We start from the raw sequence: 16,019 nt of genomic DNA, 5'->3' as shown, positions 1-16,019 counted from the left end.
ATTTGAGTAGCACTTTTAGCAACTGGGTGTTTTGAGATAGAAGCCTTCGAATGCTTCAAATGTTGAAATATTAGTTTCAGTAATTAATATTTCAAGTGAAATATTTCGCTTTTAAAACATTTATTTTTTCCATTTTTATTTTAAAAGTATAGCGTAAATGTCCAAATTCAAAACCATTTGCAGACGCTTTAACTTTGAAAGAAGATTCAACACATTACGTTCATATTTTTTCTGAAGAGAATTACATAGATTTGGTCCTTAACTATTTTCAAATGTTACTGTTTAGTGAAAACCCGTTAAATATAATTTAAACATTTCTTAAATACAAGAAAAATACACGAGTGTAAAATGCCTCTATTGGAAACAAATTAATCCAAATTCTGTCAAAGTGAGAGCGTCTGGAAATGGTTTTGAATTAAGACAATTACCCTAGATAGATTTTAAATTTTAGTATGTTGTAGCTGAGGCTAAGAGCTTCCGATCAATATTAAATTTAAGGGCTCCTGACGCCCTGACCCTGATCCTCCTAACTTAAAAACCTAACCTAAAAAAGAAAATTTTTTAAAATGGCAATAACTCTGGTCCTAATTGCCAGAATTTAAAAGTGAGGGCATATTGGAAAGCTTTCGTAAAATGCCACTTCCCTTTCTAACATCGCAAGTACATAAAAGCACCGCTAGAGGAGCTATTATTAAAAAGATTTTTTTTCAATTTTCTAAGTTAAGTAACTCAAAAACTCCATTGTGCATCGGGCTTGAATTTTAGTATGTTGTAGCCGCAGATTATACCTATCAAACAAAAAAATACTTAAGTCGATCGATAACCCCTGACCCGAGCTATGAGGGGTCAAAGTTCGGAAACTGGCCGGCTTCTATTTCCGGTTCTAATTATCATTTTGACCTAAATTTTTGGTTTTTTGTTTCGTCTCGATGAGTAGTTTCAGATGGAAGTTCAAAAAGTCACCACATAAACTCAAAATAAAGTCGGTGTAATTAAAGTTATTTGCATGTTTTTGACCATTTTGAGTAACTTTTCAAATGAGGCAACAAAATTTTGACGCATAAAAAATGAACAACTTTTGGAAGACAATTATTTTTTTATATGAAATAGAATGAAATAATTTTTTTTGAAATAAGGTAAAGTGCCCTCCCTCGACGTGTTTCTCGTCTCGACCGGTAGATTTATTTATTCAATTTATTTATATTTGCTATAATATTTTGCGTATGATCTAACATTAATAGGCCAATTATTCCATGATTAATACGAACCAATGACAAATTCATAAAAATTAACACCGCACCGGTCGAATCAAGGAACCCGGTCGAGTGAGGGTACTTTACCTTACATTAATAAGATCTACGGATTACAGGCAAATAATTTCAATTTGCAAAAAGAAAAAAAATTTCTATAATTTTCTGCACCTGGTTTCCCGAACATACATGAGGGAACAAACTTTTGACACCTACTGTATAATGTTGCCACTTCTGTAGATCTCTATATAATGCTCAAATTTAACTTCTTACTGCTCATTTGCAAAGAGCTAATTTTATTCAACTAATAAGAATTGCTGCAAAACTATAGGGGAGATTGGGGCAAAAAGTCACAAATCGAAAAATTCAAAATTCAATATCTTCCAAGGTAAAAAAGATAGCGGCTCATTTTTTTTTCTATAGATAGCCTCCATAGACCTTCTTCAATGTCGTAAGATTCTTACAAATTCAAACAAGGAATTTATAAAATAAAAAATAACGAAATTTTTAGCCCTATTTTTGAAATATTTTTCTCGCAGAAAATGACAATTGTTACCTAATTATTTTCCAAAATTGATGCACTGGTGAATATTTTCTAAGGGCAGAATCACATTTACAGTAAAATGCTCACCGTCACCGTCAAAGCCCTCACCGTATTTCGCTGATTTACGCATTTTCATTGTAATTTTTAAGCAAATTCTCAATTACCGTGTTACATTATCTCATACTCGGTGGCACTAGGTGAAAATAATATAAGATAATTGAAGAAATAAAACGAAAATGCGATAAACGATGAGCAAAAAAAACTGTACGAAAAACTGTAGCAAAAAAATCCTACAGTTTTTTTTTGCTTACCGTTTATCGCATTTTCGCTTTATTTATTCAATTTTCTTATACTATTTTCACCTAGTGCCACCGAGTATGAGACAAGGTAATATCGTAATGGAAAATTTGCGTAAGAATTGCAATGAAAATGCGTAAATCAACGAAATACGGTGAGAGCTTTGACGGTGACGGTGAGCATTTTACTGTCAATGTGATTCTGCTCTAAATAATTTGGATTTTTGAATACGAATCCGCTATCTATTTTAGATATTTTCACAAAAGTTCTTTCTCCAGAAATCCTTTTATTAAAAATGGCCAATTGGGGTAAAAAGTAACAAAAGCTATAGAGCAAAAAGTAACACAAAAGTGAAGCAATTTCTGATGTCTCACGGCGAAAAGAAACATCATTACCATGTCACACCGCTTTGTGGTTTGCATTGGCCAAATGCTTTGCAATCTTTTGTGTGTTTTTTCTAAAATAGCTTGAAAAGCGCTTTTCTCGTTTTCTCACTTTTCTTGCAGAGAAAACGGTGTTTTACAAAGGTGTAGATGAATAAATTTTCTATGAAAATATGTCCTCCCTGTATTTTTTCAAATTTACGGAAGCCCGTAATGAAGCGAATCAAAATATGACAATATCTAATGTGTGGTACTATTTGCCCCAGCATTTTTGAGAATTTTCACACTGAGAAAAAAAGAGGGTGCGATTAACTTTTTTTCTTCATAACTTTAACACTTTTTAGGTGTAAAAATATATCAACATTTTTTAATGTTAATTTTACACCTTTTGAGGGTAAAAATCAAAATGACAAAAGGGTAACTTTAACCCATAATACACCTAAAAAGGGTAATATTTACACCGATTTCAGATCATTACTGCAGGGTAAAATTAACATTTCCGGAATGTTATTTTAACTTTTTCGGATTTCTCTCACAGTGCACAAAATTACCTTTTAGAAATCGGCTCGATAAACGTGTTTCCTTACAAAATAGAGGAATATTACTTTCACAAAGTTGTAGAGCGGTAAATTGCCTATAAAACTGCGCTAATTAGAAATTTCTGAAGCGATCGAGTAGCTTGTAAAAAAAATAAAATATCCGTTTTGTGACTTTTTGCCCCAGTCTCCGCTATTTCTTCAAAGGAAAGATATCAGGCATAAAAAAATTATTTTATTTTGCCAAAATAGGTGAACAAGGCTAGTGAGCAATTGTCAGCGATTGTCGATGACTACGTGAACAAATTGACTTACCGCGATATGACTGTCAATCCTAAGCACTACAAGCACATTATCGGTAAGGCCGGTACCAATATCAATCGTCTTAAGGATGAATTGGATGTGGTGATTAATATTGAGGAGAAAGATGGGCTCAATCGTATTAGGATCGAAGGTCCTATTGAAGGTGTGCTCAAGGCTGAGAAAGAACTCACGGAAAAGATTGAAAAGTTGGAGAATGAGAAGGAGAAAGATGTTATCATTGATCATCGTCTTTTCCGCACAATTATTGGGGCAAAGGGTGAAAATATTAAGGAAATTCGTGAGCGCTTCAAACAGGTGCAAATTATGTTTCCCAATCTCAATGATAAGACGGATATTGTGAAACTTCGTGGTCCTAAGGATGATGTTGATCGATGCAGCAAGCATTTGCTCAAAATTGTTAAGGATCTCCAAGAGTCCTCCTTTATCATGGAATTGCCAATTTTTAAGCAATTCCACAAGTTCATCATAGGAAAGGGTGGTGCCAACATCAAGAAGATTCGCGATGAGACTCATACAAAAATAGACTTGCCAGCTGAAGGAGATGAGAATGAGGTGTGCTAATTAATTGCTAATCTGGAAATACGTATGATAAATGAATGGGCATCAAATTTTATTCATTTTTTCAATTGTTTATTTAGGTAATTGTAATCACTGGAAAGAAAGAAAATGTACTGGAAGCACGTGATCGCATCAAGAAGATTCAAGATGAGTTGAGTGATATTGTGACTGAGGAAATTGTAATTCCACCAGAGTACTACAACTTTATCATTGGTGCTGGTGGTAAGCTTATTTCTTCCATAATGGAAGAATGTGGGAATGTGTCAATAAAATTCCCAACACCCGAGTCCAAGAGTGACAAAGTGACCATTCGTGGACCCAAGGAGGATGTCCAAAAGGCTAAGCAGCAATTGATCGAAATGAGCAACGAACGTCAGCAGAGTTCATTTACAGCTGAAGTTAGGGCTAAGCAGCAACATCATAAATTTCTCATTGGCAAAAATGGGGCGTCCATTAGGAAGATTCGTGACAATACAGGTGCTCGTATTGTTTTTCCCACGAGCACCGATGAGGACAAGGAAGTGATCACAATTATTGGGCGTAAGGATAGTGTTGAGGCTGCACGACAACAACTTGAGCTCATCATCAAGGACATTGACAATATTGTTGAGGATGAGATCACAGTTGATCCCAAGCATCATCGCTATTTTGTGGCAAAGCGCGGTGAAGTTTTACATCGCATTGCTGAAGAGTGTGGTGGTTTGCTAATTTCATTTCCACGGCCTGGCGTTGAGAGTGACCGTGTGACACTGAAAGGTGCACGGAATTGCATTGATGCAGCCAAACAGCGCATCCAGGAGCTCATTCATAATCTCGAAAACCAGGTAAGTTCTACACTGCTGGCAATAATCATAGCTCCACTTTTTCATATTGGAAAAACTTTGAAAAAAAATTTTTTTAGAAAAAAAAATAAAAAATCATTTGAAGGTATTTTCATACCAATATGAAAAATTGCCATTTGAATTTCATACCGTTAGAACTGTGAGTACTGTGATAGAATCTTTATCAAAATGGCGATTTTCGGGTGGCAATAATTATAGCTCCACTCAATAAATTTGGCTCCAGGGTATTTATTTTCAATCAGTGAAGGTAAATATCTTTTAGTAATTTAATTAATAACTTTATTAAGCTAATTAGAATCATTTTTATAAAGTTTTTCATGAATTTTGCTGAAATTTTGTAAGAAAAATGTTTAATGAACAAAAATAAGGGATTAATTAAGGTCATGAAGGGGATGAAAATTGACAACCAAAAAATTTCCATAAAAATGATAAGATCCTTTCACCTTTCATCCGAATTTGTCCATATAGCCGACATATATGCATTTTAAACCACTCCCAGAGCTAAAAACCTTCTTTTGTTAGAGGCAAAAGTGTGCAAATTTCCGTGTTACAGTCGAAAAAAACAAGTTTTCTACCGAAATTTGATGTTAGACAATGCTGACTGCTTAGTCTCATCATGTTCTGTTGATTCTGCTCCAAACCAGAATCCCAAGTGACTAAGGTGGTTTTCAGAATACTGAAACAAAAAATTATCAAAAAGAAGCTTATTACAGTTTGATGAATAGAAGGTGTTTTACGTCATTTAAGTGGTTTAAAATTATTTTTTCAGACAGAAAACAAGTTAAGACAAGACCTATCAATTTTTTTATTTGAAAAAATAATTTTATACCACTTAAATTAGGTAAAACAACTTATGTTCATCAAATTGCAAAACGCTTATTTTTGATAATTTTTTGTTCCAGTATTCTAAAGACCCCCTTAGTCACTTGGGATTCTGGTTTGCGACAAAATCAACAGGACATGATGAGACTAAGCAGTCAGCATTGTTTTACATCAAATTTCGGTAGAAAACGTGCTTTTTTTCGACTGTAACACGGCAAATTGCACACTTTTGCCTCTAACAAAAGAAGATTTTTAGATCTGGGAGTGGTTTAAAATGCATATATGTCAGCTATATGGACAAATTCGGATGAAAGGTGAAAGGATCTTATCATTTTTATGGAAATTTTTTGGTTGTCAATTTTCATCCCCTTCAAGACCTTAATTAATCCCTTATTTTTGTTCATTAAACATTTTTCTTACAAAATTTCAGCAAAATTCATGAAAAACTTTATAAAAATGATTCTAATTAGCTTAATAAAGTTATTAATTAAATTACTAAAAGATATTTACCTTCACTGATTGAAAATAAATACCCTGGAGCCAAATTTATTGAGTGGAGCTATAATTATTGCCACCCGAAAATCGCCATTTTGATAAAGATTCTATCACAGTACTCACAGTTCTAACGGTATGAAATTCAAATGGCAATTTTTCATATTGGTATGAAAATACCTTCAAATTATTTTTTATTTTTTTTTTCTAAAAAAATTTTTTTCAAAGTTTTTCCAATATGAAAAAGTGGAGCTATGATTATTGCCAGCAGTGTAGAATTGAAAACTTTTGAAATGTACTTTATTTGTGGTATAGGCTAAATGTGCCAAATTTCGGCATAGTTGCATGCAAGCATCAAAGTCTCAAGTTTGAAATGTAATATTTTTAATACAAATTGATTTTTTGGTTACTTTTTTATAAGGAGTGTTGCTTGGAACTTTGTAGACAGTTTATCGTCTTTATTTTCTCTAAATTCATTCTTAATACATTTTAAAATGAATAAAAATGCAGGCATAGCATTGGTGGCTTATTTCGACCACCTTCATTCCCAAAGTTCCTTGCCCTTCCGGAATTCTTCTAATGTCTTTTTCATGTCATATTGTTCTTTGAAGCGACATTTTTTTTTGTTATTTTTTGCATTTTATAACCTCTATAGTATGCAAAAACTAAAAATTCATGGAAAATCGAGGAACAAAAACTGTGGCCGAAATTGCAATCTGGCCGGAATTTGGCACACTTACCCTAGTTTTTTTTTCATAGTAAACCAAAGTAGAATGCACGGAAAATGGCGGTGTAATGACCATCGCACAATAACTTTGGTTTGTAAACATGTTTTCAAAATTTCCCATAAGAATGAATTAGATGACTAGATCTATGTTTCATTCACTCTCATTGAAATGTCAAAAACATGTTTACTAAACAAAAGTTATTGTGCGATGGGCATAAATCTCAGCATACTTTATTTTTTTTTAAATCAGTTAAATGTCCATATTTTGCACAGAAAAAAATATTTTGTAAAATTGTTCGTAAATGTTTGTGAAATCCTATGACAGACTTACGAAATGCTTGTGAATCGTATAACCCACAAACAAGTTCGTAAAATTTTGTACTTTTTCACAAACATTGTTTGTAAAATGATAATATGACGAACATTTTTTGTACTTTTACAAACATTTGTTCGTAAATGTTCGTAAACACACAAAAAAATGTTCGTAAAATTTTGTCATTTGTTCATATTTGCTCGTAAATTTTTGCCAGACAAATAAAAAATTACGAACAAATGACAAAATTTTACGAACATTTTTTTGTGTGTTTACTAACATTTACGAACAAATGTTTGTAAAAGTACAAAAAATGTTCGTCAAATGATCATTTTACGAACAATGTTTGTGAAAAAATACAAAATTTTACCAACCATTTTTTTTTGATGGCTTAATGAAAGATCTCATCAAACGCTACAACTTTCTAAAACATTTAAACTTCGTGGGACCAACACCAGGGGCGCCACAGTCGAAAAACCAATTTCAATATCACATAACCTCAATTGTATCGACTGTCGCTGAACCGATTTTGATGATTACTTCGACATAATTGTAGAGAACATTTGTCTCTATATTTCGTCCATACATCATTTTTCGATCAGATAATGCGATCTGTCCCATTTTGCCGTTTAAGTGTGAAAAAATTGACTTTTCCCATAATAACGCTTTGAAACCACTCAAATGCCAATTTGACTGCTTCTACTCGACCAAGACACTTAAAATAGGGTTTTAAGGAAAGTCTCACAAAATACAACAATTCTTTGATATAGTTGAAGTTCATCAAATGAACACTTGGGGCGCTCTGGTCGAAAAAACGAGTTCAGAAACAAACAACCTCGATTATCTCGGTTTCTGATTAATCAATGAGATCAGGTTCTTCGGCAAAATTATAGAGAACATTCTGGTCTACATTTCATCCATATAACACTTTTCTGTCACTCCATCCAAATCTTTGATATTTTGGTTTTTATACAAAATTTGTATAATTTCACGAATTTGATTCAAGATAACTGAATGGCGTACCCCAACTTCAGATCTAAATCGAATTTGCATGCACTCCGAGTTAGCTCACGTTAAGAATCTCACCTACATAAGCCGGTTAGGATTATCTGTCCTTTGAATATTTTATGTATAACTTTTCGTGATTTTCCATAAAATTTGGCAATTAACGACGCAGATTCATTCCGACAGTATCTCTGGACGATTTTATACATTTTAACTCCTTATAACTTGCCATTTTAACCTAATTTATGAATTATCAAAAAACAGATTATTTCTAGTTATTTATCATCACTCTTATACACATGTATTTAGCATTGACAACTTTGGAAATGTCCAAACCCACCATTGGCCTCTCAAATGATATAAACATAAAATTTAGTCGGTTAATTTTAAGTTTGTTGCATGTTTTTGACCATTGTGAGTAACATTTCAAATGAGTCAACAAACTTTTGACGCATAAAAAATGAACAGCTTTTTGGAAAAGTATTTTTTTTATGAAATGAAATGATTTTTCGAAATACATAAATAAGATCTACGGATTACAGACAACTAATTTGCAAAAAGAAAAATTTTAAAAAGTAATTTTTTCTATCATTTTTTGCACCTGGTTTCCCGAACATACATGAGGCAACAAACTTTTGACACGTAGGGGAAAGTAGTCTCCCTTCGAACGTTCATGCCTTCGCATAATGTTAATTTTCTTTAAGTTTTCTTAAGAGCCTTAAACATTTCTATTAAATATTATTTAGCTTATTATTAATTATTGATAATTATGTGACAATTATGTGGAAATCTCTTAGGAAAAGTAAAAGAAATTCACATTATTCGAAGGCATGAACGTTCGGAGGGAGAGTACTTTCCCCTACTCTATATTAAAAATACTTTTGATTTAAGAATCACATATTAATTGGAGCAATGTGTTTTAGATATTAGAAAATACAGTAGAGTCTCGCTATAGGCCATCGCTCTATAGTCCACAATTTATCGACCGCTGATTTCAAAACACTGATTTTAAGTTGGGTTATGTTTTTTAGTACGCGTCATGCAATGTTGTAAAGTTTATTGGGTAGTTGTGATAATTGTGATCCATAATGAAGAGAGCGAGGACAATGGCAAAGAAAGTGGAAGCCGTCGAGCAATGACAATACTAAATGTCGTTGATAATTTAAAAAAAAAATATGGATTATAGTGTGACCCAAGTGTCAAATCTGGAACCAAATATGGACTATAGCGAGACTCTACTGTAGCATAATCGCCCCTGGGCAGTTTTTTTGTGAGTTTACACTTCTGCAAACTTTGTATAATTTTGTTTTTAATTTTTTTTTGTCAGGTGACAATTGAATGTGTAATCCCGCAGCGTCATCATCGTACTGTTATGGGATCTAGGGGACGAAAGGTACAGGATATCACTGCACGCTTTGACGTACAAATAAAGTTCCCAGATCGTGAGTTGAACAGTGCCGAATCAATGACCGAGCTTAATGGTGGTGATGGGGCTACTGGGGGCGTTCCGCCTGATGATGGTGCTGTACGATCGTGTGATATCATCAAGATCACCGGTAACAGTGAGAAATGTGCTGCAGCCAAACAGGCCCTATTTGACTTGATCCCCATCACGAAGGAGATCAATGTACCCTTTGATCTGCATCGTTCGATTATTGGACAGAAGGGACAGAATGTGCGTGAACTTATGCATCAATATGATGTGCACATTGAACTATCGCCACCAGATCAGAAGTCTGATGTGATCAAGATCACGGGAGCAGCAGCAAATGTGGATGATGCCAAGGAGGCAGTGCTGAAACGCGTGGAGGAACTTGAGCAGGATCGAAAGGATAGAGAATTACGATCATTTGAACTGAAAGTTGAAATTGACTCAGATTATCATCCGAAAATCATTGGACGCAAGGGGAATGTGATTAACCAAATCCGTGCAGATCATGGAGTTCAGATATCCTTTCCCAAGAAGGATGATGCTGCTGATAATATCATAACTATTCAAGGGTAAGTTGTTTTATTTTTTTTTTAATATTTTTATTTTGTTTTTCTTAACGGAAATGTCTTTGAAAAAAAAAGGTATGAGCAAGCAGCATATGCTGCTCGTGATGCCATTATGAAGATCGCCAATGATCTCAATAAATTGGCCAAGGAGACTGTTGAAGTGGATGTACGCATCTATCCGCGCCTTATTGGGCAACGTGGTCGCAATATCCGACGCATCATGGATGAATTTAAGGTTGAGGTAAAATTCCCCAAGACAGGCGATGCCAATCCCAATGTTGTGACAATTGTGGGCAATGAGGAGGCAGTGGCTGAGTGCAAGGATTACATACTTAATCTCGAAGAGGAGTACCTACAGGATGTGGCAGATGCACAGCCCGTCTATCAGCCCATGAGTGTGAGTGATGTGTTTGAGGAGGCACTCACTAAAAGTGGCCTTAATCATCGTCCTGGCGGCGAATCTGCTGGTCAACCGCCCAAAGGTTTTGTGGTTAAGGGGGCCCCGTGGCAGAAGAAGGCACCCAATACATCTTCCCATGAGGACTTTCCGGACTTTGGGCTGGCCTCGAGTGCTCCGGCCACTAATGATACTCCAACCATCTCCTCAGCTTGGGGACTTCCGCGCTAAAAGTGGAAATGATGATGGAGGCAATTTATCACAAAGATTCGTGAGTATTAACTCATTAATAACAGTTTATATTGCGGTAAAAAGAAATTGGAATTAGATGGGATAATTCAGAATCATGTCTATTTTGGAATTTTGAGATTTTCTTACTGCTTCAAATGGTCAAAGAGAAAGAGAAGAAAAACCACGAAGAAGTACAAGACTTTGCATTTGAGAATACCTCTTCGTTGCTTTTTCCTTTAGCCATCTAAAACTGTTTAGAAATCTCACAAAATTCCAAATTAGACATGATTCCAAATTACCCCATCTTACCCTATGCACCCTGTCATCAGAAAAATAAAGAATTTGTATTCTACTAAACAAGATTTAAAAATTGAGCTGTCAAATCTTTATTTTTGAGTAGAATCAAAATATTTGAAGATTTAGTATCCTCCGTTCAAGATTACAAAGATGGTCTTGAGGTTCTTTGAAATCTTTATTTTTGTTTTAATTAGGGTAGAGTCAGCCCTTTTGGCCATGTAAACACTTTTGGCCACCTAAAGTAAAAGCACATTGTAAGGCAATTATGAGTTTATTTAAAACAGGAAAATGGGTATTATTTCGTGACCTCTAATCTAACGAATCAGAAAACTATAGTTGATTTTGTATCGACTTGATGATTTCTTATTTATTGAAAGAAATTCTCGACAAGGTAAACAATCACTAAAAAAAACATGGTATTCTTAAAAAACTTGTTAATGTTAAGAGAAATTATGTTTTGCATTATTTCATATTTTTGATTAAAATATTTGATGTTATTCATTGAAAGTCCATTTCTTAATTAACTAAATTTTATTGTGATATCATCCTTAATAAGATTTTCTAACAAATTAAATGAAAATCGGATGTGGCTAAAAGAGCTTACTTTTTTCGGCTGTGTAAGTACTTTTGGCCATTCATTTTCCCATACATTTTATACGTGGCGCACCTCCCGGATTTCACAAAACCAATCGTGCCTTTTCACTGATTTTTACATCAAATAGAAAATGTGCAAAAAGTCGTTTAAAATATTCTAATAATCACATAAAATTGGTGTCAAATAAGAATAGGACTTGTGCTGTGTATTTGTGAAAGTTTTCGAAAGCTATTTCTTCTGTTGTTTTATTAAAATTCTATTGGAAACAAGTGGCCAAAAAAGTGCTTACACACAATGGCCAAAAGTACTGAAATATGCATAGTTGCATATAATGCATATTTCACTAAAATAATCCAAAAAAATGGGAATTCTCTTGGATTATTAGGAAGAAACGGCTTTAAGGTATCTTTGTACAAAATTTCATTTCATTTAAATAAAGATTATAAAAATTACAAGCACATGAAACCTTAAAGTGGCCAAAAGTACTTACTCCACCCTAGATATTTTCTTAAGCCTTTGAAACATTGAAGATCTTTTAATTTTTGTAAATAACTGAAGAAATACGACGTTGTCTAGATGGAAAAAATGTTCAAAGATTGGTAATTTCGTTTTAAATGACCAGTGATGAGCCCAGTTAAGCTTATGGTAGCTGAGATTCTTTACAGGTGACCTCGCAATCCTTGCAATTTGGGGTGCTTGCAACTCTGAATGCGTGAAAATTCGATTACGAGTTGAATTTTGGGGGTAAAAAATCACGTCGAGCCAATTTTGATCGTTTTAACCGCTGAGAACAGTTTGCTCGACGCGATTCTTACCCCCAAAATTCAATTCAAAATGGAATTTTCACGCATTTCGAGTTGCAAGCACTCCGGGCTGACCTGTAAAGAATCTCAGCTACCATAAGCTTATCTGGGCTTATCACTGGTCATTTTCTGTTTTAAATAATTTGATTGGGGAAGACCAACAAAAGAAAAAAAAAGTTCATTGAAATCGGTTAATAAACATAAGTGATAGAATCCGGTCCATATGGATATAGTAAGGGTCGGGGTACAGTGAGTTGAGGTAGACACGGATGGGACCCATTATTAGAAAGATCTTGCTCTCAGATACAATCTATGCTAAAATTTCATCGAAATCCCTTCATAAACACAACAAAAGCGATCCGGTCAAGACATTTTTGGTTATAGCTCGGGTCAGGGAACATCGAGGGAGAAGCGCGGCCTACCGTTGGAAAGGTCTCGACATCAGCTACAACATACTAAAATTTAAAGAAAAAGCATCGTCTAGTTTTCGAAATATTTGAGATCGATTTTTCGATTAATCGGACCTTCGATTAAATCGGATGAAATTTAGGTGTCATGAGGGTTGTAGTACTCCACGAAAGCTTTCCAAAATTCTAAAACTTTTCGAATTCCGATAATTAGAACCGGTGATATGATCATTTCAAAATTAAATTTTTGATCTCTTCTAGCTTGGGTCTGCGGGGTCAGTGGACCTCAACTTTGGTACTGATCGAAAGCTCGTAGGCCCAACTATAATATACTAAAATTTAACCGGAGATATGATGGGTCAAATTTCACGAAATTCAAAAAATCATATCTCCGGTTCTATTTGACCGATTTTGATGAGTGAGGGCTTAAACGTAAGATCTCACAAAATGCTACAACTTTCTAGAACATTTGAACTTCGTGGGACCAACACAAGGGGCGCCACAGTCGAAAAACGAATTTCAATAACACATAACCTCAATTATATTGACTGTCGCTGAACCGATTTTGATGATTACTTCAACATAATTGTAGAGCACATTTGTCTCTACATTTCGTCCATACATCATTTTTCGATAAGACCACGCTATCTGTCCGATTTTGTCGTTTAAATGTGAAAAAATTGATTTTTCCCATAATAACGCTTTGAAACCACTCAGATGCCAATTTGACTGCTTCTACTCGACCAAGACACTTGAAATAGGGTTTTAAATGGAAAGTCTCACAAAATACAACAATTCTTTGATATGGTTGAAGTTCATCAAATGAACACTTGGGGCGCTCTGGTCGAAAAAACGAGTTCAGAAAAAAACAACCTCGATTATCTCGGCTTCTGATTAATCAATGAGATCTAGTTCTATGGCAAAATTATAAAGAACATTCTGGTCTACATTTCACCCATATATCACTTTACTTTCAGTCCATGCAAAACCTTGATATTTTGGTTTAAATAAAAAAATGTATAATTTAACGAATTTGATTCAAGATAATTAAATAGCATCACCCAACTTCAGCTCTAAATCGAATTTGCATGTATTCCGAGTTAGCTCACGTTAAAAATCTCACCTACATAAGCCGGTTAGGATTATCTGTCCCTTTAATATCACTTTAAAAAATATCAAGGAAAGATTGTTAGTATTTCACCACATTTAAATAAGACTGAAGTAAACACGAAAGTCTGTCATATTTCTCGTAAACAATTGCTCACACTGAATTTTCAACAAAGCAATTTTAACTCAAATCTTATTCAAAATTTAACGTATTTTGTGTTAAAATCTTCCTAAAAGAACATATATTTAGATAGATTTTATTATTCATCCAATATTGGAATAAAAATCCATAATTTTAATCAATTTATTTTTATTGTCCAATTTTACCCTCAAAATGTCCGAATTTAGAAACTGTCCAAAATTATGAGCTCTTCCCTAGAATGTTCTCATTATTCATAAATCATAATTTTATATTTAATTCAACAGTTTCTGATAAAGTTTTTATATATTGTTTCTTTTAGTTTGTGGCGAGAAGGTGCAAAAAAATAAGACAAGCGATTGCAGAAGAGTCGTTTGGGAATGTGAGCTATAATTAACGTGGATTTAAAAGAAAAAAAAACATAAGGAATGTAAAAGCTGTATACAATAAGATAAAAAAAAACGGCATAAATCACTCTTTAGGAAGGATATTCTACAGTGAGAAAAGCATATAAGAAAAAAATATATATACATTTAAAAAGGAGAAAAAAAACATATATTAGAGGTAACTAGAAGATCCCATTTGTGGAGAACAATTTTATTGCTGGAAATACACTGTCCAGCATTTGAGTTGATGAGACAAGTGAAAAAAAAACAATTGTAATAAATTCTTTTTCTTTTTTAATCATGTGTAATTTATTTTGCTAATTTTGTGGTATTTGGGTTGGAGATTATTAGGTTTTGTTAGTTTCGCGAAGTTTCTTGATCTGTTCCAGACAGTAGTCGGCTTGTTCCACGGCTCTTTCATTCTGGGCTTTTTTGCTGAGACGCCAGGATAGGCTGCATATTTCGGTGGCTTTCTGTAGAAGGCCCTGTTGGAGGTAAACTAGCCCAAGATTGGCCTTAAAGACATTTGCTTCTACAAAGTCTGGAAATTCCTTTGAGAGTGTTATGGCTTTCCGGAGGTAGTCTTCAGCTGCTGATACTTCTCCAAGGCGCATACAAACCACGCCTAGATTGTTGAGTAGCATTAAAGCGTCTTCGTTGATTTGATCGTGGATCTCATTGAAGACCTCCCAAGCGTTCAAGAAGCATTGCTTTGCTTCAGATAATTTGTTGAGTTCCAGCAGAGTTTGTCCATACCAGTTTTTTGTCATTCCCCAGAGCTCTCGCAGATCTTGGAGCTCCTCGTCAACATCTGGTAAATGAACTTTTTCTTCCAGCTTCTGCAATGTCCATTCGAAGCCCTGCCGTGCCTTCTCCAAGTTTCCCTGAAGACCAGCCATGTGGGCAATTTTTGAGCTGATGTGCAGCATTTTTATGTGATTTTCTTTGAATCCATCTCCAAATAGCCTCTGCATTACATTAACAAATAACTTCTCTGCCTTCTCAAAGTCTCCCTTTTCGAGAGCCAAATTGGCCATCACGTCATATATGTAAGTAATCCTGTAGATTATTACAGTAAGTTACATTATTTCTTGAAATTAATAATAAAATACCAAGAAGACATACCCGTCTTTGCTTTGCAAATCCTGAGCCATGCGTAGAGCCAGATGCAACATTTGTTCAGCTTTATTTAATTCCCCACGCTGTACACACAAGATTGACCTCTTAATCGTCATAATGAGCTTGTCCTCTGGAGTCTCTTCCTTCTCCCCACGTTTCTTGAAGATGTTCCAAAAGTAAAAACTTCCCAAAAGTACCCTTCCCGTGAATGTCCTTTGGTGCGGTGGTGCTACTCGCCTTGAAATCACGTAAGATTTCTCAATAAATCCTTGTGTGACATTTCTTCGATTATGCACAGATATATTCTCCAAAGTATAGCAGACACGGTTAAATAATCTACCTATTGATTTAATTACGTTCACTTGCATTTTACTCTGTTTAATTTTATTGGCAAAATTTGTATTTTTGGTGACTATATTGACAACTGTGATAACGGAGAACAATGCT

At 34.4% G+C, this 16,019-nt stretch overlaps 2 protein-coding genes across 3 annotated transcripts in view; one reads left to right on the top strand and one right to left on the bottom strand.

Moving 5' to 3' along the window:
• The window catches only part of LOC129801453 (vigilin), a 26,832-nt gene extending 12,081 nt beyond the window's left edge, over positions 1–14,751 (top strand). For both annotated transcript variants that reach the window (XM_055846528.1, XM_055846529.1), the window contains 5 exons: positions 3,263–3,886; positions 3,973–4,716; positions 9,421–10,094; positions 10,167–10,759; positions 14,390–14,751. In XM_055846528.1, the coding sequence (XP_055702503.1) occupies positions 3,263–3,886; positions 3,973–4,716; positions 9,421–10,094; positions 10,167–10,719 (2,595 nt within the window). In that variant the 3' untranslated portion in view covers positions 10,720–10,759; positions 14,390–14,751. The remainder of the gene's footprint in view (positions 1–3,262; positions 3,887–3,972; positions 4,717–9,420; positions 10,095–10,166; positions 10,760–14,389) is intronic.
• On the bottom strand, positions 14,738–16,019 carry LOC129801554 (tetratricopeptide repeat protein 19 homolog, mitochondrial). Its single transcript, XM_055846766.1, has 2 exons — positions 15,579–16,019; positions 14,738–15,512 (listed from the first exon to the last, which is right to left on the bottom strand). The coding sequence occupies exons 1-2, from the start codon at positions 15,938–15,940 to the stop codon at positions 14,801–14,803; spliced, it is 1,074 nt and encodes a 357-aa protein (XP_055702741.1). The 5' UTR covers positions 15,941–16,019; the 3' UTR covers positions 14,738–14,800.

Source organism: Phlebotomus papatasi, chromosome 2 (assembly GCF_024763615.1).
Source record: "Phlebotomus papatasi isolate M1 chromosome 2, Ppap_2.1, whole genome shotgun sequence".
Classification (NCBI taxonomy): domain Eukaryota; kingdom Metazoa; phylum Arthropoda; class Insecta; order Diptera; family Psychodidae; genus Phlebotomus; species Phlebotomus papatasi.
The sequence above is the reverse complement of the archived record's forward strand: the minus strand, read 5'-3'. Positions and strand labels throughout refer to the sequence as shown.

Bases quoted from the DNA above. Each gene is read 5' to 3' on its own strand.
- LOC129801554 (XM_055846766.1), bottom strand. From the start codon at position 15,940: ATGCAAGTGAACGTAATTAAATCAATAGGTAGATTATTTAACCGTGTC. The intron at 15,513-15,578 runs GTATGTCTTCTT...AATAATCTACAG, and splicing joins GATTTGCAAAGCAAAGACGG to GATTACTTACATATATGACG.